The sequence below is a fragment of the Strix uralensis genome, chromosome 8 (assembly GCF_047716275.1).
Source record: "Strix uralensis isolate ZFMK-TIS-50842 chromosome 8, bStrUra1, whole genome shotgun sequence".
In the NCBI taxonomy this organism is placed as follows: Eukaryota; Metazoa; Chordata; class Aves; order Strigiformes; family Strigidae; genus Strix; species Strix uralensis.
The window spans coordinates 31,668,295-31,692,590 of record NC_133979.1 but is presented as its reverse complement, the minus strand read 5'-3'; the positions used below and the strand labels follow the sequence as shown (position 1 = coordinate 31,692,590).

The 24,296-nt window shown below is 53.1% G+C and overlaps 1 protein-coding gene across 2 annotated transcripts in view; it reads right to left on the bottom strand.

The window, feature by feature from the left end:
* Positions 1 to 560: 560 nt before the first annotated feature.
* The window catches only part of ASTN1 (astrotactin 1), a 57,016-nt gene continuing 33,280 nt past the window's right edge, over positions 561 to 24,296 (bottom strand). Inside the window, exons 9-23 of one of the 2 annotated variants that reach the window (XM_074877019.1) lie at positions 21,419 to 21,493; positions 20,802 to 20,939; positions 20,276 to 20,426; positions 19,422 to 19,588; positions 19,027 to 19,221; positions 18,583 to 18,710; positions 16,177 to 16,281; positions 15,815 to 16,003; positions 12,437 to 12,705; positions 12,056 to 12,189; positions 11,239 to 11,390; positions 10,759 to 10,894; positions 10,528 to 10,628; positions 9,717 to 9,900; positions 561 to 4,277 (exon numbers count right to left, since the gene is read on the bottom strand). In XM_074877019.1, the coding sequence (XP_074733120.1) occupies positions 4,043 to 4,277; positions 9,717 to 9,900; positions 10,528 to 10,628; positions 10,759 to 10,894; positions 11,239 to 11,390; positions 12,056 to 12,189; positions 12,437 to 12,705; positions 15,815 to 16,003; positions 16,177 to 16,281; positions 18,583 to 18,710; positions 19,027 to 19,221; positions 19,422 to 19,588; positions 20,276 to 20,426; positions 20,802 to 20,939; positions 21,419 to 21,493 (2,359 nt within the window). In that variant the 3' untranslated portion in view covers positions 561 to 4,042. The remainder of the gene's footprint in view (positions 4,278 to 9,716; positions 9,901 to 10,527; positions 10,629 to 10,758; positions 10,895 to 11,238; positions 11,391 to 12,055; positions 12,190 to 12,436; positions 12,706 to 15,814; positions 16,004 to 16,176; positions 16,282 to 18,582; positions 18,711 to 19,026; positions 19,222 to 19,421; positions 19,589 to 20,275; positions 20,427 to 20,801; positions 20,940 to 21,418; positions 21,494 to 24,296) is intronic. The other variant, XM_074877020.1, reaches the window with a different exon arrangement.

The window sequence follows — 24,296 nt, the reverse complement described above, 5'->3', positions numbered from 1 at the left end:
TTTTAAGGCATCCTTTGCAGCTCTCACCCCTGTTCAGGCACTGATTTTTGCATTGTTTGTAGGACATTAATATTTGTGATACTGTTAGTCCTGTCAAAAGTCTGCCAGATGGACCAGGAAGCTCTCAAGGGGTGGCTGACCACCAGACAGCACCATCCCATCCACCCTATACACTAAACCAAACAGGCTAAAAGGAGCTTTTTTGGACCCTGATTCTAAATTTTCAGTGTCTGTGGAGGTTTGCAAAGCAAGGACTGAGAGCCCCTTGCTGAGGATGTGTAAATGCAGTCTTTCCCCGCAAAGCCAAAGGTGCCTGCAGGCATCTGCACCTTCCGGGGCCTGGCAGAGCAGGTAGGCAAGGCGAGGCGTAGGACATGGCTCCAGCTGCACGTACTGAGTGGTTCGGGACTTGGCTAACCCAGTGGGCAGACGGGCTAATGCTAAACGTGTGTGAAGACGTACCCAAGTTCAAAGGCTGGGAGTGTTTCATCCATTACCAAAAGATGACATCAACTGGACCAAAACTATAAACAAACACTCCACTTTGCCAGAGCCACGGATTACTAACAGCTCCGTTTAATAGTCAGTTAAATTATCATCTGGAGTTTTACATAGTGTTACAATGATTTTTTTTTGTTGCTGTTCTTTAAAACCTTTTTTTTTTTTAAGTAATCCAGAAGGGTTTTGTGTTTCTTGCCACATGGCTATCTCACCCTAAAGCACCCTACTTTCAATCTACAGTAGTAAAACGTCACATTAGAGTTTTAATAGAACATCAAGGAACATGAATTGTAGCCATCTTTGTAAAGAAAAGGACCAAACCATCTTTATATGTTAAATAACTCCACCACAAGTAAAAGGTAGTAATGCTATTACAGGGGTACGGGTGTAGCAAAGAAAAGATAACGACCCAGAGGTTCATCTCAGGTGAATGATCGCTCATTAATTCAGAAATAAAACAACAAGAGAGGGCAGGGGGGAGAGGGAAGTTGCAGAAATGGACAGTATCTTGTCCAGCTTTCATGTGGTTGGCAGCATGGGAAGAACCAGGTGTCCAAGAGAGAAAATGCTGTGCAGACTCAACAGTAGGACCCTGCAGCAGATGTGGACGGTGTCAGCTCTGCAGGGAAGGGCACACCTTGGGGCTCACCCATGGCTGTTTGGGGTGAGCAAGCCCCATACAACACATCTCACTAAGGCCAGGTCTGCAGTCCAGGTGCAACCAGCCTCTCCGGTCTGGGCCCCCATGGCAGGCTGCTGGTGTTTGTCTGAGATGGGCTCAGGTGTTAATTGAGGGATTTTGGCAAGAAAATCCAAGTTTAGGCAAAATTCTGAGTAGCAAACCCAGAACAAGGAAACCAAGAAGGAAGCCTTCACAAAGCCAGGGCCATCATGAAAATGGCCCTGCAGACATGCCACACCAGCAGGACCTGCCAGCACAGCGGGTGCAGCAATGCCGTGGCGGTCAACCAAGTGGAGCACAGCCCCACCAGCAGACTGCACGGTCTGTCAGGGGATGGGGATGCTGAGTCCATTCAACTGTGTAAGGGTGCTGCCAAAAGACCTTGGACGGGTGACATTCCCCTTGCCCTCCGGGTGGTCCATCCCCCAGCCCATGGGGAAGCTGGGGCCAAGAGAGTGAGTCCGGCTCAGCCAGCTGATGATGCTGCAGGGTTTTGACTGACCACACAAGGGCTTTGAAATGTGAGCACAGAAGCAGAAAAGAAATATTTGCAGAGCCCCAGTGCAAATCTTGAGGCCGGACAAAAAAGTAACCTAGGCAGGTGTGAACACATGGGGTGTCCGGGGTTTTCCTGGCAGCGTTGCAGCAAGTGGTTGGCAGACTGCACCGCTCCCGTCCCTGCTGGTGCACCTAGTAAGCAATAAAAGAGAGGAGTCTGCTACCCAAAGGAAAACAGTCTGCGTTTCATATAAAGGCCACGTAAGCGGTATTACTTGGCAAGCAACCAACTTGCGTCTGGGCCAGAGCAGCCTTCGTTCAAGCATCCCTCCGAGGCATTGAGCGGAGGTGCCCTTTGCCCATCCCTGGATGGCTGCCTGGCTGGAAGCTAGAAGTTTTCTCAACATCCTCTGGGAAAAGCAAGAGGATAAACCAAAGTGTCTTGGCCAGGACTGCCTGTGACTGAAAGGAAAAGGAGCCACGGCTCAGTACAGATCACTTGCCCACATCTACCTCTGCATGGAGACAGGGCTAGTCTTGCTCTGAGCCCCAAGCCCTTGGCAGCATCAGGCACATCAAAATATAAGGAGAAACATATGAGAAAAAGCCCAAAGGATCCAGTTAGACTTCCTTCTTGCAATGAGCAGGCGTTTGCCTGATGACCCCTGGTAGACACATTCATTACAGAAACAGCGTGGGGATGCCCAGGTAACACTGACTGCTGGCGGCTGCTCCCAGCAGCTCCCCGGTCCAGGCCAGCTGCCCCTGAAGGAGAGCTCTGCCCATGAGAAGGGAAGAGCAAAGCACTGTGTCATCCAGCAGGAAGATACTGAACTGCTGTTGAGCAAATACTGTATTGCAGCGCTGTCGGCTGTGACTGGCTGCAGACCACAGACCACGCTTCCTTCTCAGCACCATGCAAATATTTGAGCCGTGTCCTTGGCAGGTAGAAGGAGGAATGAGGCAGAAAATCGTAAAAGATGGGCTGAAGATTGCTCCTGCCAAGACTGAAAAATGAAAAGGAACTTTCTCTCTGAAGAGGTATCATAAAAATCCCACTGTAGGGCTCCTGGCTTGTCCAGATCAAAGGTGCACAGCTAACAAGTCCAGAGATGTCTCCTCTGAAAACCAGGCTGGAAGCTAAAATGAAGCTGTTTGCTGCCTCCAACACTGTCAGTGGTAACAGAGTTTTGGAGAACAGTTTGCTCTGAACCAAGCCCAGTGTCCCAGGACAACCCCAGTTCTCTGGTTTAAAAAAATAGTCACGGGTGAGAGCTGCAGATGTGAGTCTGAACATGGGCAAGAAACACCCCCAGAATCCTGCCCACCACACCATGCCACTGAGCCCTTCAGGACCATCCTGCACTGCCACGTCGGGTATGCTACACCCCACTTCCCTCGCCATGCCGAGCCTGGGCTATGCCATGGCTACAGGGTGGCCGGTGCAGAAGGCAGCCTTGTCTGTGCCATCTGGGTGCTGCTCTCTTGGCTGGGGCTCTCCTGAGCAGTAGTCTGGCATTGCTTCAAGTCTTTATTATGGTGGTTAAAAAAATAATAATGGAAGGGATTTTTAAGTTGACTTCCTAGGAATGTGGTTCCACAAGAAGAAAACTCATGATGTCCGGCTGACCACTGGCCCTGAGGCCAAGCTGCCTTTGCTCTGGAGGACTCTGCATCTTGGAGCAGACATGGGCTTTGACCATGACAGAAGAACCTGAGGAGATGGGCTCACCAATGCCCCTCTCTCCTCGCCCCAGCTGGTGACACCATGCCAGCCCTGCCCTGCAATGGCACAATCACTTGGCAACGTCTCATCCAATTCTCATGATTTACAATTGCAAAAAAAAATAAAAAGTCCCAACCCTCTTGGCCATCCAGTGGCTGTTTTGTTCAGCCATAACCATTAGCATCTCAACCTGACCTGCATGCCCTGCCTCCATTTTCCCAACCCTGAATCACCTGTTCTCCTGTCCTGGCTGTGTCACTGTGTTTCTCTCATGACTGGTGTCCCCCACCCTTGGGGATGGCCCCCACAGCCAAGGCAGGGATGGGGCAGGAGGAGAGGGCTGTGCCCTCCCAACCTGCCCTATCCACTGATGCTGAGGAACCTCTTGGCAAAATGAATAAAACAAAACCAAGAAAACTGGGTCCCACAAGACTTCTAACTAGAAAGGCTTTTGGCCAAGTTGAAGAAGAAACTAATACTGAGTCAGTCCAGCACAGAGCAGCCGGTTTCACTCCCCGGTCCAAATTTTTGCCTCCAGAAACATCAGTGACACCCTCCCCCCACCATGGGTCCATGTATAAAACCCTCATAAACGCCTGTGGGAAGGCCAACATGAGAGTGGACACCCGCAACCCTCAGTAGTCCTTGTCACCATAGTCATTGTAAAGGACACTCAGCGTCTGCTCCTCGCACGTCTTCTTGAGGTCCTGGCTGAGCTCCGACCAGTTGAGCCCATAGGGCTTGATCTCACTGTAGCGGCAGGCGAGGTATTTGAGGGACGAGCGCTGGAGGCTGATCTTGGGCTCTTGCAGGAGGCCATTGCACCAGCTGCTGAGGTCTCCCAGCTGTGAGAGGATGAGGCCAGCCTTCCTGCAGTGAGTGAGGGCACGGAGAGATGCCGGGGGGGACGGACAGCAAGGGGGCAATGGGGGTGATTGAGACACCATGGAGGGGATGGCAGGAAGGGCAGGAGGAGCATATGAGGAGAGAAAAGCAAAGATGGTTAAGAACACCACAGGGAGCTCCTGAAGGGAGAAGAGATAATGCAAGAGTTGGGCAGCATGGAGAGCAGCTGAGTGGAGCCCTATGGTGCCAGGATGAGGGGCGTTGGCAGGGTTGGGGGGACACAGCAGCCCCGTGGCAGCACTACAAGCCTAAATGCATGCAAGACCAGCGCCTACCTGGGACAGGGATGCCCATGCCACCACAGCAGTGCTGGACCTGCTGCACTGGTCTTGGGACTCAGCTTACACTTCCCTGCCCTGTCCCCCCTTCATCTTCCACCCCATATCGTCCCCACAACAAGGCCAGGTTTGCTGAGGGTTTAGTGAGGGGACAGCCACAGGTGTAGCTGTGAAACCCCCAGCACTCCTTGGGAGGGACATCATCAACTCAGATGGCATCACTACGCACTGCTGCAGCTACTGGACCCCAAATATAACAGGATGGAAAGTAGGAGCCAAAAGCACTGCAGGCACTGGGGAGAAATGCTAAAAAGTGTCAGGCATGGCACGTGTGGCCAGCCCAGGGCAGCGTCACCACATGTGTCTGCTCCATGAAGTGCATGTGTTGCATATTTGGGAACTGTGCTGGTCACATTCAGGAACTGTGCTTGGTGTAGAGCTCCTCCAGTGACATGTCAGGAAGGACAGGGAAAAGGCAAGCATGCTGGGAGCATCAATCCCTTACCATCACGTAGCTGAGGGGAATGTGATGGAGAAGAAATGCACAGTATTGGGAGCCAGCATGCTGGGACACCACTGAGCATGAAGGAGATTCAGGGAAAAAAAACACTTAAAATATGCCTGGCTTGTGGGCATTTGCATGGAAGGATGAAGGTGAGACAAAAATTACAATCCTCATAAGATGCAATATCACAAGGTATAAGTACAATGAATGACACTCCTGGTACATGACTTGTAATGTTTAGTAACAGTGTAGGAAATGTGTCCCACAGGACAGCGTGCAAACTAGAAGGAATATACTGAGGCATGCAACACAGGTTTGATCCAAAGAGCTCTGAGAAAGCAGGGGATGTGGTGGAGCTCCCCAGTTCTTTGCATGTGCGTTTTGCACTTTCCAATTGCAGAGAGCAAAACAAGGAAGAGCAGGTCATGGCAGTAGCGCTTTGTAAAGAGCCGCAACCCAACCAAGCAAGCCAGGAGAGAAGGTTGGGTGACAGAGGGAGAGGAGGTCCAAGAGGAATCCATCTTCAGAAGAAGACGGACATGCAGCACCCCCAGGACAACATAGCCTTGGTGTGGGCTTGTTCTGGTAGTGAGAAAGTGCTAAATTACCAACTCCTCATGTTGGATGAGATATTGGAAGAGCGCAGAGGATCCTAGCCAAATATGACCAAATTGTGCTGTCTTCTTTTCATGTTTTTCCTCTTAAAATTGTACTCTTAATGCTTTTATCAAGAAAAACAGGTTGCTCAGACAAAACACATTACGTTCATTTTAAACTTGTCTAGCACTTTGGGTGATCTCCAGGGAATCTGGCAAATGTGGAGGTAATGGATTCAAATGAAGTGTCTTGAAGGTAAGTATCGCATGTGCTTGGAAACCCAACAAAAGTTTAAGTGCCTCAAGAGCTCAGATAAGTTCCCTATCCAGCTTCAAGGGCAGTTGGTGGGTTAGTATAGATAGGGAAGAGAAGATACATCCCCTTGGTAGCTTTAACTTGGCATCTGTTCAGCACAGAACAGGCAGCAGATGCACAAACTGTGATGCTAGGGGGAAAAAAAAAAAACCTCTCTTTGTCACATTCTTACTTGGATAAGCAGAGGTTGTATGTGGAGCACAGGGCTGTGTTGTGGCTGGTTTGACAGCTCAAGGGTACATGTACCAACCATTGGAGGAACATCCACAGCCCCTCCACACCTTCCTCCAGGCCAGGTAGACCATGGGAGGGCTGCTTAGAGAGGAATTCATTTACCCCAGGACTAGCCAGAGCCTTGACTTTCCTGCAGAGGAAACCCTCAAGAGCCATCACAGAGGTGGCTGCAGCTCCGGATTGATCACGTTCCAGAGGTCTGGACAGAACGCAGTCCATTAAATACAGTAAAATTACTCTGAACTGTATGTGTTTTGTGTGTGTGCTTCTTTTTTAATGACCAAATGTTTAAAGAAATTACTGGAAAATGTTTAAAGAAATCACTAGGGAAAATTGTATTTTGTCAGTTCTGTGGACAGTGCTTTCTTTAAAGGGGGGAGCTTTTAGGATGTACTTCTGAAGTGTTGGGCTTACAAAAGTGCAGTTTGTGCCACTCTGTGAAATGGAAAAACAAATTGGAGAAACAAACTTCTCACCCTAATTCCTTGCAACAAGTTCTTGTACCACAGGCTGTCCAAAGAAGCCCAGGGCATGGGGGCAGGTCTGGACCCACTGAAAAGTTCAGCTCTGCAGCCACGTGACACCTGCAGCCCCAGGGCTCACATCCAGAGCACAGCAGAAAGGTGAAGGTGCTTAGCATGGTGCTGACTCTGGAGATAGCCATCCAATGCTGGCCAGGTCTTCCAGCTGTGAGAAGGCAGCCGACCTCTCACTTGTCATGGTCCCTACCTCTAGACATCTAGGCAAGGCGTTGTGACTGACTCTCTTCCTCCAGCATCACAGGTACCCTAACAGGAACGTTGAGTATGATCCCACAGATTTTGGCTCAAAGCCCACAGACACCACCAGACTTCACTAGGCCTTGCATCAAATCCTACTTTGACTCACTACTTGCTAGAAAATTACTCGCCTTTCCCTGCATTTCCTCTCCTCGTGCAAAGTCCAGGGCTCTCTGCGGCTCTTCTCGTATTGGGAGGGAGCGACTCGCTTTCGTAACCCCAGACAAGTTATCTGCACACACCCTTGCTTCCTTTGGTCCAGCAGCCAGCATCACCAAGAAGGGAGGTGAGCACACCCCAAGCAAGCAGAGCCAGAAGGAAGCATGGCCACGTGGAGGAGGAGGGACATGGTAGAGTCAGTCGCGTGGGTCCACATCCAGGACTTCAAAGGAGCATCAGCAACAGTCAAACAAACACTCTGTCTGCTGGCTAAATAATGTCATCTGCAAGTGATTTGTCCTGTCACCACCAGTCTGGATGCTTCGCCCTCGCAGACGATCAAACAGGAGGTCTGCTTTCCAAGATTTGTCATCACCAGAACCCATTGCAGCTGCCTAAATGTCTCTTTCCAAGTAGCACAAGCTGCAAACACTTCATCAGCAACTTGCGTCATCCTATCCTAAGCGCTCCAGCATTTCCAGAGGGTGGAATTAACCCTCTGGCTCATAGATTCACACAGCAAATGGTAACATTTGGGCAATTCAGTGGCATGTCTGGCTGCTCCATGCCATTGCACCTCTGCCACGTGGGGCTCAAGGAGGCAGCTTCCACCCCACGTTCTGGCTGATCCTTGGTCTCCTCACTGAGGCAGGAGCAGTGATGGCAATGCTCAGCCTCAGTGATGGCAGTGGCTGTGTGATGACTCCAGTCTGTCACATATGAAATTTTATGTACTCCTCATGTAACCCATCACAGCATGTCAGATGTTCTGTGCAAACCAGGGCTGGATTTCACATCTGGAGACAGAGAAGCATCACCACAGCTGGACTCGAGATGAAGGTGAGACATTAGTCCAAGCCTCCTGTTCCCACTCAGTGTCATGGGAATGAAGCAACCCTGGGCAGAGGAGCTGGTGGGAGCCTCAGCCTTAACGAGGCTCCACACGCCGGGATGTCACTACTGAACTTTGAGACTGTGCCTCAAAGTGCTCATATTTCTTAGAACATAAATGGGAAAAAAGGAAAGAGGAGAGACCCCAGCTTTGTCCCAGGGAGTAGGGGAACTCTTAGGAGTTTCCCACCAAAGCTGGACTAGGAGACGTGCCTAAGACTCTAAGTGCAAGACAATGACCATCTATTTGTTGAGTCTTTCTGACCACCTAACGGAGATTTGGAGGTCAGAGAAGGTATGCAGTGGATCTCCAGTCCTCTGCTAGAAATCCACAAGTGATAACCTGGAGAAGCAGGGCTGGAAGACAGCTAGAACTGTGAGAACAGCAGGAGGAGTTGTGTGACAGGGGGTAAGGTGAAGGCCATGCATTTCATAGATAGAAGCTGGTGCTGACGTACATTTGAAGTAATCCTGATTTCCGGATGGGCTCAAGGTTCCAGTTCTTTGGAGGCCAGATGCTATGAAACGCCACTGCAGCCCACACAATCTCCCATCCCAGCTTGCTAAACTGACTGGAAACATCCACGTTACTGGGAAACCACGCAGACAAAAGCAGATGTTGAGGACATGGGAAAAAGGGAACATCTGACTGCCTCTGCAAGCCCAGGGCACAAGGCACCCCATCCCCTGGTAGCTAGAGGGGCTGCAGTGACCTGGAGGAGCCCAGGGAGAGGACATAGTGCTCACTCAGGCACGAAGGGACTATTTCATTCAGGAAGACCTCAGGGCAACCTCCTCCAAAACCTGCCATGGCAGCTTAGCACTGCCTGGGCACCAAAAACACTCGTGTCCCTGAAATCACCCTACATGACCGCAGTGATGGATCAAAAGGGAGGAAACACATGCAATTCTGACCCAATGTCAATCCACTGCCTGCTCTGGACCGCAAGTGACAGTGAGTTCAACACACAGAGATGCATTCAACTCAAGCCAAAGCCCAGGAAAAGGAGGAAAGCCAAGTCTGATCTTTGCATGGCCCAGCACACGTATGTGTGTTTGCACGAACACTTTATCCAGCAGCTTCCACAACTGAGCTCTTCTGTGTCACCTTCTCTAGCAGGCTTGAAGGTACGACCACCTCCTTGCACCTTCTTCCCTCCATCAATGCATAGGGCCCTTCTCTAGAAACACACTCAGACCACACTCCCTCCCCTTCTCACCCACAACAACATCCATTCCTTAAAGGTGCATTATTTTTCCAAGACTTTTTGCCTTTTGGTTTGTGGAACCAGCTACTGAGGGAGAAAGAGAATTCCATCCCCTTCCCACACTGCATAGCATGAACGGACTAGGCAAAACTCCAGAGACAGTACAGGGCTTGTGAGATGGACAAGGATGATGTGTAGATAATGGTCTAACCATCTTCCACCTTATCCTATGTTTATGGTCCTTCAAGGGAGATGTCTGGACCCCAAACATATGCACAGCATCCAGCAAAACAGGAACCCCACTATGAGACTCTTAAGTCCTATCATCAAACAAATTCACAAAACTTGCCAGAGAGCCACCTTCCTGGTGACCAACAAGGGATAAGCCTGTTGGTGGGCAGGCCTGCCTGCCTAGCCAACCCAGATCCTGAGCCTACCTGGGCCCCAGTTCATCTTCACAGCGCCAGGTGAACTCCCCAAAGCTCTCATAGTGCTGGTTGTAGTGGTAAAGGACTCGGTGTAGGCTGGGGGAACCCAGGTCCAGCAGAGTGTTGTAGGCTGTTTGCTGCTCCTTGCCGCTGGTGTAGCCATTGAAGAGGTTGTAGATCTTATCTGCTATTTCTGGGCAGAAGGACAGGGTGTATTCAGTGGGGTGCAAGGAAAGGCATGAACAAAGCCCACCAGGCTAAAGTTCAACTCTAGGGAAAACAAGACCAAAGCCAAGATTTGTCCCCTGGGTTATGATTTACATCATATCAAGACAAAGTCCCAATGGAGAAGCAACAGAGTAGATGGCATTCCTTGGACTCAGTCCGGGTTAGGTTCCCCTGGTTTGGTCCAGGAAAAGAGACATGGTGTCATCAGGTACTGTTAGTGAAATACCATTTATTTATGAGAAGGTCCACAGTTGGGGTTTCTTGAGCACAGCCACCACCTAAACCACCAGTTGATTTCTGGGGAGGACAGGGAGGTCTTCTTGGTTATTTTGGTATGTCCTGAATGCCTGCCCCTCCACCCATCTTCCCACCCCTCCACCAGCACAGAGTGCCTCTGTGTTTGTTTGAGGAGAGGATGTGTGCCTCTTGCCACCCTCCACACCAGCCCTCAACACCACGTGGCAGTACCTGGGCCAGCATGGGTGAAGGAAATGCTACAGCCAGGTCACGAGATGTGTGTGGGGACGTGCTAGAATGGGGAACCCTGTTGCTTGTCCCAAGCATCACAGTCCAGCAGATCCCTCCATCTCACCTTGAGCTTTCACATCATCTACCACAGGACAGGGGGTCTTGACCGTCACATCACTGGACCTGGAGCGTCTTCCTGTGTTATCAACTCCCCAGAGCGTGAACCTGGCCGAGAAGGAAAAAGGTGAAGCTCTAGACTCCCAAGACCTCATGCAAACACAGGCAGCATCAGAGAGGAGCACCACGGTCAGGGTGATAGCACTGCCATGGGCATGGCACAGGGGAGGCAACTCACATATAGGTGGTGTCGGGCTCCAGACAGCGAACGATGAGGGAAATGGTGGAGGAGAGTCTGTCGGGCACTTGGGCTGGCATGGCGCAGGGTGACTTGGCACCAGAGATGATGTCATCTACGAAGCTCAGCACCGTCTCTAGGGAGAGAGGGGAGGATGCGCCATGGGTGACGACAGGTGTCCCCAGGGCTGTGGAGAGCCGCTCAGGTCTGTGCCCACTACCACACTGCCTGGTGCCAAGGGGGACCAAGGCTCATGCATGAGGTTGGTGCAGAGATAGACCCATTTCTTTTCCAGCAAGGCTCATTACCATGGCATGGAGCTGCCACTTCTGCAGCATGGTGGGCAGAAGAGGGGCTGCTTTCTCTTCCACAGGATACTGGATGTGTTGCAGCACCCCCTTGCAAAGAGGGAGACAGAGGCTCTCCTCCAACATCTCCATCCCACCCTCCCCAGAGAGAACCAGTGGAGTCCCCACTCACCTGTCTCCACCTTGGAGTGGTCCATTCTATCAGTGACTTTCTCTTGACGGAGGAGGTAGTCGACGATCTGCACCCCGATGGGGGGCTCCGAATGCCCCCACTCCAGCACCACCAGTGTGCTGCTGGGCTCGTGAACGGTGGAGAGCCGCAGGCTGGGGGGCAATTCCGGCCGGTCAGCGTCTCAGGAGGGCAAGGTCTGCCCACCACCCACCCAGGCTCACCCTCACCCGTATCTATCACCATCTTTCTGCTCCTCTGTGCCTTAAAAAGACAGCAAAACCACCAAGCTGAGGCATATGATATGGGGGAGATGCTGAGGAAAACCTCTCTAGCCAGTCCCCATAACTGGTGCAAAAGGCAGCATGAGTGTGTTTGCTAGTGCCACTCACTGCTGTGCAGACCACATGCAAATGCACGAGAAATTAGTTGGTTTCTGTAAGGTAGTTTGTAGGGACTGTTTTTGCATTACTCTATCACAGCAAAAGGGCTGCAAAGTCACCCGTGGGAGAGAGCAACCTCAGGAGAGAAGCGACTACCCCTCTCCTGGCTCTAGGCATGCTGGTCCAAGGGGCTCCTTCCCTGGGGTTGCTCTACCAGGATGGATCCAACACCAGCTCCCCAGTCCTCAGCTGAATGTAGAAAAGACACTGCATCTCTGCTCTCTCTGCCTGGTTTCCAGGTCCCCCATCCACTTGCAAACCTGTCCCATAAAACCACCCCAGTCCCTCCACTTCCTGCCACCACACCATTGGTCATTGTCACCTCCTCCCAGACCCATCACACCAAGAGGCCAGGATGGGCATGCATGGAGACCTACATGGGGTGTGGGAGAGGTGCACAGGTGGGCAGCCCGTCAGCCCCAAAGGCACTCGAGTCACAGCGGCACCAGTCCTCGATGACATCCCCACTACCTGAGCACCACAGTGAGCTCATGGTGGCCTCCTGCAAGAGCTGAGAGAGAGGAGAAGGGGTTGAACACTAGGCAGGTGAACTTCCATCCTGTCAGCACTCAAGTCAGTGTTCACCTTTGGTAGGTTCAGCATGGTCCATCCACCCTGGAGAGCAGGGCCAGCCAATGAGCAAGGGCTGCCATGGCTTGACATGATGTTACCAGGGCAAGCTGCCTGCGAAGACCACCCCAATGCTGTCCTTCCAGCCCCCATGCCCACCCCACCATCCCCAGCCAGTGGCTTCTCACCCGCTGGGTCTGGTTGTTGGTGACCAGCTCATAGATGGGGGCTGCTTTGGTGACCTCCAGCAGGATGGGCTCGGCTGGCACATCAGGACTGGAGGCGACATGGCAGAGCGGGCAGGAGGACGGGCAGCGTCCACGGCTCTGGCACTCCATCCGCACACCAGCTGCCATGCGTTTGGTGCCTGACTCAGAGAGGCTGGCGATGTACTCGGGGAAGGTGAGCACCTTGGGGTCCCGCTCACGCTCCTCTGACTCATCTGAGGGGGAGTTGCCTGGGGAAGGGAGAAAAGAGGGGCACCAGGATGGGCTTCAAGCCATCGATAAGAGGATGTAAGGGGCCTAGAGCCCTACCTTCTACCCAGGAGAGAGGCAGTGCTGCCCAGAGACCCTGCTCTGTACCCTCAAGAGCTCCCCATTTGTTCTGTAGGGATGAAGTGTTTACTGGTCTTCAGAGGAGAAATCAGGAATGAGAAGTCCACCCTGGTCTCTGGTATCACAGGTCCTTTTGTATCCCCATGCCTCAGCTTCCCCAGCCCCAGCCCTTCGCCTGGCACTGGGACAGCCTACCCTTGCAGCAGGTCCCCACGAGAGGGAGCCTCCTTCATGTGGCTGGAGACTCATGAAGGACCTGCCTAGGCACCTTCATCCTACACTGACACTCTGTCAAAACCCCCTGCCAAATCACTCCGCTGCATAAGCCCTCTTGGCCCAACAGCAGATTTCTTTGCTCGAGTCCCTTGGTTCCCAAGAGCCCCCATCAAAGCTGATGTGACAAAGCATGTTGGAGACCAGAGAGGATGAGTGTCAGACCAGGGTGCAACAGCAATGATTCTCACTCAGTGCACCACCACCATCACCACCACCCCACCCTGCAAAGGTCTGCAGCCAGCAGCACCAAAGAGCTCAGAATGAGCAGGGAAGACTTGCTGGTTCCTCACAATGCCCAGAAAGCTCCCAAGATGGCTACAAAGCCACCAAGCCCCTCTCCAGCCCCTCCACCCCTCCTGCACTCAGTCCCCACGCAGGGGAAGGGACATGGGCAGTAGTTCCCTTTCAGGAGCTGGCTCAAACCTCGCTCTTCCTGTCTCAGGGCACAATGGAGGTGGGTAAAGTTGCAGTGGGGCAAGGAAATAGGGTCTCTTCCTCAGGACTTAGCTTACAAAGCAACATCACAAAGCAAAAGAAAATGGTGAGATGGAGGCAGATATGTTCATCAGGACTGCAGACCCCCAGCCAGACGGTGACGAGGCTGAAGGCTCATTTACCCTCTGCCCTGTGCACACAGGGAAATATCTGCAGGTCATACCATGTCAACCCTGCAACCCAACAGGCTTGGAAAAAGATTTGCAGCAGGAAAGCATTGCCACGGGCTACCTTTTTCCCAGCTCTATGCAAAGAAACCTGATGCTGGGTGACACCATGTCCTCACCACCCAGGGCAGCGAGCCAGACCCTGCACTTGATGAGCTTTTCTCCAGCTGTCCCATAGCAGGAAGTATTTTGACACAAGGAGAAAAATCCTGGCGCAGCAGTCAAGAAGGTAGGATCTGGCTGTCACTGAGGTGCTCTGGCTAGCATCACCCCACTGCTGCAAGTCTTGCCATGCAGAGGAATGGTGCTTTGCACCCAAAAGCCCTACTGAAGGATGTCCCTGCCTCTGCACCAAAGAAAGAGGGTCCCAGAGGGACCACTGATGATGGTCAAGGTGGGGCCAGTGGGGTCAGAGGAAGCTGAAGAATGCTCAGGCAAAGCCTGGCCCCTGGGGCAGGCTCAGGGCATTGCCAGCAGTGGCTTAGTGCGGGCTGGTTGCTGCAGGGAACCGTTGGAGAGCACGTCCATGGCTCAACAGGAAGATCTTCCCATTACAAGGGTTTGCTGAGAAATGGGCCAGTGCTAGCCTATCCTCAAGACTCCTGCAAAGAAAACAAGGCTGTTAAACAAAACCCGGGATACAAGAGCATTGCTTCGCTCCCCCAGCGAGCTGGAAATGGATCGCTTTGGGCTGGCTGTGAATTGCAGCTTAGCAGGCGCTGAGGGAAAGCAGAGGAGCCAAGGAATGATTTGTCTCTTGCAATTTCTCAATCGATATCCAGCTCCTGACGTTTGCAAACAAAACGCAAAGGAGGGAAAGTGGCAGGTGCCAGAGCGAAACCGAAATGTGATATTGTGGGTGGAAAGAGACTGCCAGACCTGAAAAGCCTCCAAGCAGGAAAATCAAAGAGGAGGAAATTACAGCAGAAAAAAAAAAAGTACTTGCAATCAAAAGATGCTACATCTGGAGACAGCCCACAGCAAAACAGCAACGGGTCTGTACTGTCGCAGGTGGGCTTGGGAAGAAGTCCAGGCTCCAGGACGTCTGAGCCCGCAGGATCCAGACTCAGGCTCACAGAGAAGCCTTTCCCACACAAGAGTCCTGGAGAGAAAACAAATGTCTTCACAGCCGAAGCACAGCAAGAGCAGCACCGTAGGCTGGTGCCAACACTGAGAATTATGAAGCTTCATGATGGAAACGATGCGGCAGTGAGCTCCAAGCTCATGCTGCCCATGCCCAGGAGCTTCTGGGCAGGGGGCAGCAAACCAAGGTCACCTAAAAAGCAGCAGCTTCACTCGGCATCTCCCATGTCCAGGCTTGGGAGCTGGTTCTGGCTTGTCCCCCCAGCCTGGGCGGTGCAACCCAGTGTCCCCAGCACAGGCAGCAAAACGCCTGTGGGCAGCTTTGCAAAGGCCAGTACAAGAGATGCTGTGGTTCTGGTGACAGCTAGAAGCAGGCAGGCGTTAGGCTGCCTCTGCTTTTGGAAATCTTGCATCCAAACCATCGCCTCTCTGCAAAGCGCCTTTCACTAGGGATCTGTCACAACTCGCTGCAGTGAGAGCACTGGAGGGGATGCAGCAGTGCTGGATGCCCTCTGCACCATGGTGAACCTCCCAGTTCATAACTGGTTTGGAGATATTAAAACACAGCACTGACATCCTGGAAGAAGGAAACACATTAGAAGGAGAAAACTCTGGCCGCGGGATGCAAGTGGAAGAGAGCAGATATGGCAGAGACAAAAGGAAGGAAGGAACAGGATTAAAGACAAATAACAGTTAAGTCCAGAATCAGGCAGGATGGCTTGGTGGGATTAGTGCATTCGTCTTTCATCTCCCTGGGGATGTGGGTATTTATCTTTGTTTCTGGCCCGGACTAATGCCTGCTGCCATGCATGGGAGTCCTTCTGCTGGCTTCAAAGGGTGTGAGAGTGAGGTGTAAATAAGAGGATGAGATGGGATGCAGCCCTGACATGGGCTGTGCCCTTTCCCGGCTATGCAGAAAGCAAACTCAGCTTCCCGCTCCCATAGGGTGGCAGTGGGGACCCTTCCTAGGGACGAGCGGGGCTCCTACCTTTGCTGATGTCCTCGTACTCCAGCCAGAGCTGCCGCTGGACCTGCCTGTTGGGATACCAGATGGAGCAGGACTCCTCAAAGCCGTACACTGCCTCCTGGATGTAGTGGTTGCCAAACTGGTCCAGCAGCGCCACGAAATCTCCGCGGGAGGTGGCCCCATCCAGAGAGTGGAGTGCGTTGCTGAAGGCTGGGGAGGAGATGGGAGGAGACACTCGGATCCCAGAAGACCCCAAGCCCTTGGCACCTCCCTACATGCTTCCGATGGGCAACCAACCTCTGAGCCCATCACCTGCCAGAAGAAGGCGGTGTGTCCTCTCGCCACCCCTTTTTTCCTTCCTCCCCCCTGTCCTGCATACTTACACTGGGAGATGGTCAGCTGGTTGAGCCGGACGTGGTACATGACAGACTGCACCTTCCAGTGCTGCAAGAGGGGGTACCCGGACACCTCACTGAAGTTCACCATCCCTGCCAGAGAAAGGACAGGGGGGCTCAGTGCTGCTGCCCAGGGACGCCTCACCATGGGGGTGGCTGCAGCCCCTTGTGCCGTGCCTGGGGCAACACAGCCAGTGGGGTGGGAAGAAGCCGGGAGAAAGGACTGTGCACACACCATGTCCACCCAGGGAGACATCAAGGCATTCAGAGCTGCAGGTCAGCTGCTCCCTAGCAATTAAAATCGTGGCTTTGAAGGGAAACACATGGGCTTGTTTTATCCTGCCATCCGGGGCTCTGCGTCGGAAGATAATGAGCCTCCTGCATCCCCTCCTGCTTCCTTCCCGGCGTCCGCTCCCAAGACATACCCAGGTGTGCTAATTATCTCACTAATGAGAGTTGTGCTTTTTAATGAGCTGTTTGCAGGCCTGGGAACGGTCACCGTCATGCCACGTGTGCCCAAGTGTGGCCAGACAAGAGGCTTTGGGTCCCCTTTGGCCAGGACTGAGTAGAGCAGGACACATGCGTATGAGGGAAAATTGCACACCTGTCAATGCTCATGCTCCCTTGGGACATTATGGCAACGCTGGGGCTGAGCAGGACCTGAAGTTTCTCCTTCTCCAGGAAAAGACATCCTGTTCTCCAGCCATTGAACTGCGTGTTATGGGAGACAGAAATTCATGGAGACCAGGGCTGGGCAGCCACTTCATCCTGCCCAAGGTACAAGCCATGGCAATGGCAGCTCAGCTTCCATGAGCAGAGGGACAGAGAGGCCACCGAGCCTTGGACAAAGCCCCAGAAAGGGAATTGAAGGGTGCTCATGTATTTGATTTTGGGGAGTGGAGCATCCCTCGGTTTGCCGCAGCAGGATGCTGGGACACAGCCACCTGCTCCCTCGCAGCACTGCTGCCGTACAGCCAACACGGCACGCCTCCGCTCGGCAGCGAAGCAACAAACGCTGCTGCTAAACAGCCACACAGCAGGAGTTCAGGAGGATAACAACGGGCATCCCCCCCGCCCCATAACAAGAAATGAAGGCAAGAGGATAAGGAGGATAAGATCCTTTGCCTTCCAGTGCCTCTCCCTTCAGTGCTGGCTGCTACCAACAGCTTCAAAGCCTTGCTCTTCCCTTCAAAGTGTTTATGCAAAAAACTGCCCTTCCTTACTCAGCAGCTCTGCCTCTTGTGTATTCACAGTAATATCCAGATCTGCTTACTGACAAGCAGAGAAGATTTTACTTCTTTTCCTTTTTTTTTTTTTTTTTTCTTAATCAGCCACAGAGAGCCAGTAGAGCAGTGGGAAATGAACAGGATAATTTACTGGCTTCTGCCTCCCTGGCATGATTGCCAGCAGAGTCCCAGCCCCACCGACCTCGTCATGATGCTGAGGCTGTGATGGTGCCACCTCCACTACATCCATGTAACTGTGTCAATGCAGCAGGGAGGACAGCAGAGCCCCCCTGGGAGGCAGGTGTCCTCCAACACCTCCAGGTAGGGTTGAGCATCCCCACAGTTGCAGGGGTGACCCACTGACATGGCTCCCCAAGGGGAGCTCAGCCCTGCCAGCACCCTCTCCCTGCCTGCATCTGCCTGCACACACACCTACATTGCCAGGCACCCCATCGGGGCAGACAGCACCCATCGGACCCTGCGTGCAGTCCACAGGTGCTCCTCAAAACCCTCCTGGGACCTCTGCCAAACAGGGAGAATTCATAAGTTCTGTATGAGCCCACCCTGCAGAGACCTTCCAAAACACCTTATTATCCACACCCCTGATTTAGTAGCTGCCCAGTGTCCTCAGCCATTTCAGCCAACAGCAACAAGCACTGAGAAAACAAAGGCTATTTAGGGGTGCTGTCAACTTGGTGGAAGAAAGGTAAATCCTTGAAGGTTGTCTAGGAATCCATGATAACCCTGTCACTCATGACCCACGATGATCTGGCAGGACAAACCAAAATATTTTGGTTTGGCTGCAGCAGGTTTTGAATGCTTCACTATGCCAGCAAAGGGTTTCTGATTTGGAAATCAAATGAAAGGTGTTTGGAACCCTTTTTTGCCTTGAATAAAAAAAAAAAAAATCCTTTTTGCAAATATCTCAAATATCCAATGGATGCTTGAGGTTTTACACCACATAACTAATTTATAGCCTCTCCCTCTCCTTCATTTTTAATGCCTTCCTCTTACCGCTGCTGCTACTGCTGCAGGTGAGTACGGGATGCTAAAGCCAGATTAGACATATCCCATGGTAGCTATATCCTCTGGGAGGTGTAGGTGCTGAAGCCAGGTATGCTGGAAGCTGCCCCACTGGGAGAAGCACTGTACAGCCAGACACACTCACCGGTGAGGAACTCCGGGTCAGGCGTGGGGTCAGAGAGCTCCTCTTGGCACTGGTTCTCCAGAGGCACCGTGGCCACCACCAGCCCATCCGGCAGCTGCTGCTCCAGTCCCCGGGCAAAGTTGTTCTGCCTGAAATTTAATTGCAGAGAGGAGAGCAGGGCTGGAGGACAGGGGAACTGCCTAGGATCATCCCCACCAGCTGGTGATCCATCCCAAAAAGCCACCCAGCACCAAGCCTTTCCTTTGGGCATGGGTTACAACAATGTCTACTCTCAATGGAAAGCTTCGGATGCACCCTCCCCACCAGCCTGCAAATCTTGGCCAGATATGGATGGATCAGGCAGTCTGCTAAGGTCCAGCCCCAGGCTGCTTCCAATGCCACCTTCTTGGAGAGGACAGCAAGGTCTCACCCTGCTGGGGTCACGTCCCCACATCCCCAACTCACCTGAATGTCCCTTTGAGCACCTGCCCTGTGGCCACCTCCTTGGAGTGGTTGTTGTAACCGTAGAAGATCTCTCCAAAGAGCGTCTGGTTCATGGGCAGCTCACGGGGCTCGCCACAGTCCCCCGCCTCAGGGCACGACTCCGAGATGAGCTGGCATGACCGCCCGTCCGTGCCCAGCTTGTAGTCCTCGATGCACCTGGGAAGCCAGCACAGGGTCCACCATCAGCTGCAGTGCCCACTGCACCAGGGGCCAGCAGGCCACCTCAGAAGGGACACCAGGAATGGAGGAGACCTCCCTCTCAAGCCAGCCAACCCTACGAGCTGAGGGTGGCAGTGGCAAGGTACAGAAGTACCTCGGGAGCGTCCCTGTGGCCACGGCAGTGATGGGGTACTCACCCACAGAACATGAGGATGTTGTAGAGCAGGGGCTCCTCAGGCAGGGGGACCATCTGCTGCAGGCACAGCTGCTCACAGCCCCCATTGAAGCCATCTGAGCAGTCCACACCAACGTGACGGTCGTAGCAGCCCGTGCCATCCTTCATGGGGCTCAGTCCCGATGGGCACTGGTGGGGGGGAAAGAGATGAAGACCCCAGGGTAGAAATCTGGCCCAGGGGTGTGAGCTAAAGGGGAGGGCTCCAGTGCTGCTCACCATTGGAAATTGCAGCCTGAGTGATGCTTGAGGGCTGCGGGACAGATGGTGGCAACACCACCCATGGCTGCAGATATTCCTCCTGCCTCCTCTGCCTCCAGGGAGTGCAGCCCCTGGGGTGCGAGCCCCCCAAGCCATCCCTCCCCCCCAAAGTAACGGGCTGGGCTCAACCCTGCTCTGGTAGGTGCAGGGTGGCACACAGCTCCAGGGACCCACTGGCTGCCCCATGCTCACAGCCTCCCCACCCTGGTGGCAACACAGCAGGATGGCCCAGCCCCACAAACCCCTCTGTTTTAGGGCACACACTTTCTCTGCACAGCAAAGCAGCTGCTGTGGTGACAGGGTACATGTGCAAGTGATGTGGGACCTCCCACAGAGCCAGCAAAGCAGACACGCTCTCACTCCCTCATGTGTGTGTGCAGCAAGGGCAGGGATGGAGGAGATGCCAGCCCAAAAACATCTCTTCCGCTCCAAAACCAACTCCAAAATATCAATCCTGAAGGGATGGGAAGGGAGAAAGGGTGCAGTAGTTCCCCATGCACCCTCCCCTTCTTTGCTCAGACCGAAGGAGATTTGCAGGTCCCTGGAGGGCACACTCACCACGCAGCCTGTTGAGTCCAGCTTGCGGTCCGAGATGCAGCGGAAGTTCTTGCTGCAGCCCCCATTGTCCCGGGAACAGTCACGGACGGGGCCAAAGGAGTCAAGAAGGACCTCCAGGCTGTCGAAGGAGGAGGAGGTCATCAGCTCTTCCCTGCGAGGAGGAGGAGGAGATGTGTCACTGCTCCAATGAGACGTTGTAAATGCGTGCATGACCACGGCTGCCGTGTGGGTTTTTCTGGAGCTCAGGTTTCCCTTGGGCTGTCAGTGAACTAAGCGGCAGCCAAGCTTTTAGAGTGTTGCAGGAGCTACTGAGATGATGACAGCTACCTCTGAAGGCTCAGCTTTGCAGGCACTAAAGAGAGGCAGGTTAATGGAGGTACTAATCTCCACCTGCAAAATGTGGGGTAGGGGTCCCAGCTCTCATCACCCCCACACACTCTGAGTTGGTCTTCTCGTTCCAGGGACGCACCACCAGTTTGTGTGATGAAATGCCTCCTAAGCACCCTTGCCCCACCATTGCACCTACCTGACCTCCACTGCGTCCTCCATCACCGTCATGTCGGTCTTGCACTTGGCTGAGGGGTTGATGGCCAGCTCAGCTGGTGGGATGACGAAGCTCTTGCTCAGTGGCAGCCACATGCCTTCTCCCAGGGTGTAGGTGAACCTGTCAGGGAGAGCAGCAAAGGCTTGCATGGAGGGAAACGCTGAGTCCAGAGGGCTACCTCTACCCAAAACCAAGCCCTTGAACCTCCCCTGTGCCCTGCAGGGATGTCAGCCAAGCAAAGGCAGATGGGCAGGGTAAAGTGGGGTGGCTCCTCCGAATGCACCTGAATAAACCCAAAAAAGCACATGTAATTTAAGTAATTTTTTTTAAAAAAGGCACTTCCCTTTTCAGTAGAAAACCTCCTTCAGAGCCTAAACCTAACTCTCAACATAAATGAAGAGGAGGAACTGGCTGCTAGGCATCCAGCATCCCATATGGCAGCTGTAGTAGGACCTTCCTAGCCATGCTCACGTGTCCCCAGGAGGTGGCACAGGACAGCCATGCTCAGCCCTGCCAGCTGGGGTACCAGCCTGCCCATATGCCCTGAGGCATATTTTTGAGCCCCAAAATGTGCTGACCAGATTGCCTTTACCGCTTACCGAAAAATCTTGTCAGATGGCTGCTCGCCCAGCACCAAGTCAAAGCCGCGCTGGAAGATGGTGTATGGCCAAGGCCTGGAAGAGAAATCCAGGGACATCACACCGGCATTGTGCCCCCACTGCCACTCACAGCCCAAAATGCTTCACCTTCTTAGCCTCCAGCTCTTGTGCAGAGGGGTCCTGGGTTGACACAGCTCAAACCAAGCCAGGACAAGGTGATGAAACAGCCCCACATCCAAGGTCCCAATTTTGGGGTTCCTACATCAGATCCTCCCCCTAGCCCCAACCTGCCAACGGGTCAGTGGTGTATCGCATCCATTATATTGGGGTACAGTGCACTTCAGTCCCTCCTCCCGCATCTGTGAGCCTCATGCTTCTGCACGCTTGCGTACGTACCATCTGGCCGGCTTCTGTTTTAGGGATTTGTGTCACAGCCATCGAATTGCAAAACAAAACCCAAAACCCTCTCTCTCCAAGGCTTTTGTAAGGGAGCACGTCAGGTCCGGGGCTGCAGCTTCATGATCTGCCTTGGGATTCACTGTTTCAGGGGGGGAGCTGAGGAAGTCTCAGCCCCCATGGGACTTTGCAAAGGAGTCTGGAAGACAAGCTGGAAGCTTGGAGGCAAGCAGGAGGCTGGAGAGGTGATGCCCCCATCTCCTTCATCCCTGCTGCCCTGGATAGCACAGGGTGATGTGCAACCATGATTCAGTGGCCAGTGCCCTTCAGTGGGACACTCGCAACCACACCACCTTGGGACACACATCCCCAGCAGCACAGTACCACTGGCAGAGCATCACTTGCAGAGCGAGGCTGACAAGGCAGGGGAGGGGAGGCACGGAGACCCAACTGCAGTGGGTTTTGAATCAGGCAACACGAATCCCACTCCCAAAACCTAAAGCTCCAAATCCCCCTTGCAAGAGCTGGGGAGAGAAAGAGATTTTCCATCCCATCGCATTGCTGCTGTTAAAATTCAGGGTGAGAGTATCAGGTGCCGCCAACAAGCCTGGGGATTTTCTCCAGAGGCAATTACAGCTCTCCTGCACAAGCAGTTTAATTTCTAATCTGAAGTTATTTCAGCAAGGACAAAAAAATAATAAATAAAAACCCTGATTGCAGGATTACAGCACGCTGTCTCATTTCCTTGCTGGGATACAATGCCATTTTCCCACCCGGTTGGCTGGGAGCAGGGGATTACATTCAGCCCGCAGATCGGATTGCCCTGAATGAGGTCAGCTTCGGCCGGAAGGCGATGTGCTCCTTGCATCTCACCAAAGCCTTGAATGCTTCGCGCCTCCGCCTTCCAGTGCTCCCGCAGATGGGCTTTATTCTTGCTTCTCAGGAGCACGCCCGCAGGGAACAAAAGCAGAGGCAAGGTATTGTTCCCCATCGACTCAGGTGGAAAAGCGGTTATGAAGAGCCATTCTTGGCTTGCAGTGGAGCTCAGCGCCAGGGCAGAGACTGCAGAGGCGCGGTGGCTGCCGGACCTCTGCCAGACAGCACATCTGGCAGCCCGTGGATGCCAACATGTCCAGAACGTGCAGCCAGTGGGCTTGGACCTGCCTGGGAAATGGAAATCAGCACCCAGGCCATGTTGTGTCACCTAGGGTGCAATTTCCAACTGTGGCTAAAATTCATGTGATGATGGCTCTGTGCTGAGGAAGAGGCATCTCCCCAGCCTGTTCCACTTTGCCTCTACTTGGGGTCAAAAAAGGCCCATTGAAAGGAATGTTCAGCCTTTAGCTACATGTCTACGTGGCAGGGGACAACCTGCCATGCACCAATGAGTCTGCAAGGACATGGTAAAGGTACCATGCAGATAAGCGCTGAGACAGTCCCCACACAAGACCTCCAGCTCAGCAAGAGACACACTTCCTTCTCCAAGGAAGCTCTCCAGGAGCTCAGTGCTGACATTTCCACCCATGCACCCTTGCTGACTTGTGCGTTCTGCTGCAGAGGATGGGGCAAGATCTCCTCCCCAGGCACAATCCACCTCCTTCATTGCTGCCTTTTGCCCCCTCTGCCTCTGCCATCGTTTCATCCCCTCCTCCTTCTCCCGTGCACGCAAGCATGTGCCCACGTAGCTGTCTCCCTCCCTGCTTTCTGTGATAACTGGAGACACCTCGCTGCTCTGGCTTTTGTTGCTCTTGGCAGGTATTTTGGTTGCATGGTCTTCAGAGCTCACAAAGGAAAGGGGAACTGATCAGAAGCAGCTCTGTGCCTGATCAGATTGGATTAAATGGGAGAGAAATGACAGCTCTCAGCTCCCTGCAAGCCTTGGCACCCAGGTAGGCATCTGAAACAACAAAACAGGATCACCAGGGAAGCTGAGAACCTGCAAACTCCCCACACTCAGTCAGCAAGTTCTCACAGTCAAAGCACTGCCAGTGCATCCCCAGGACAATCTTCAGGTCTCTTTGCTTTTTCCAGCTGGACCATCAGCTAAGCTTTGCTCCAGAATTGGTCTTGAGTGGAAGTTCCTGAAATACCTGCTAAGCCCTCCAGACCTGGTGCTGGTGCTGATGCTCTGACCAACCTCAACAGGACCACAGCCATGCTTGAATTGCAGCCCCAAGGGGACGAGGTCAGACTGACTTCCAGCATTGAGAACTGCTCCTGCTGGTGCTCGCTCCCTGCAAAGCTCTCCTAGACAAGATGGGTGGGATGAATCAAAGCCCAGTGCCTGCAGAATGTGACCACAATGAGCTAACCTGGAGCAGCTGGTTTGAGGGGACCTGGCAGAGAGGTTGGAGTGTCTTTAGAGAAGGCACTGAGAAGTCGCTGCACATGCGCATGGCTGAAATGCCCCTGGAGGAGAAGGTGGTCGGCTGTTATGCACTGAAATGGGTGACTTCACCTCTGGTTCCCTGACCCCTGTGCT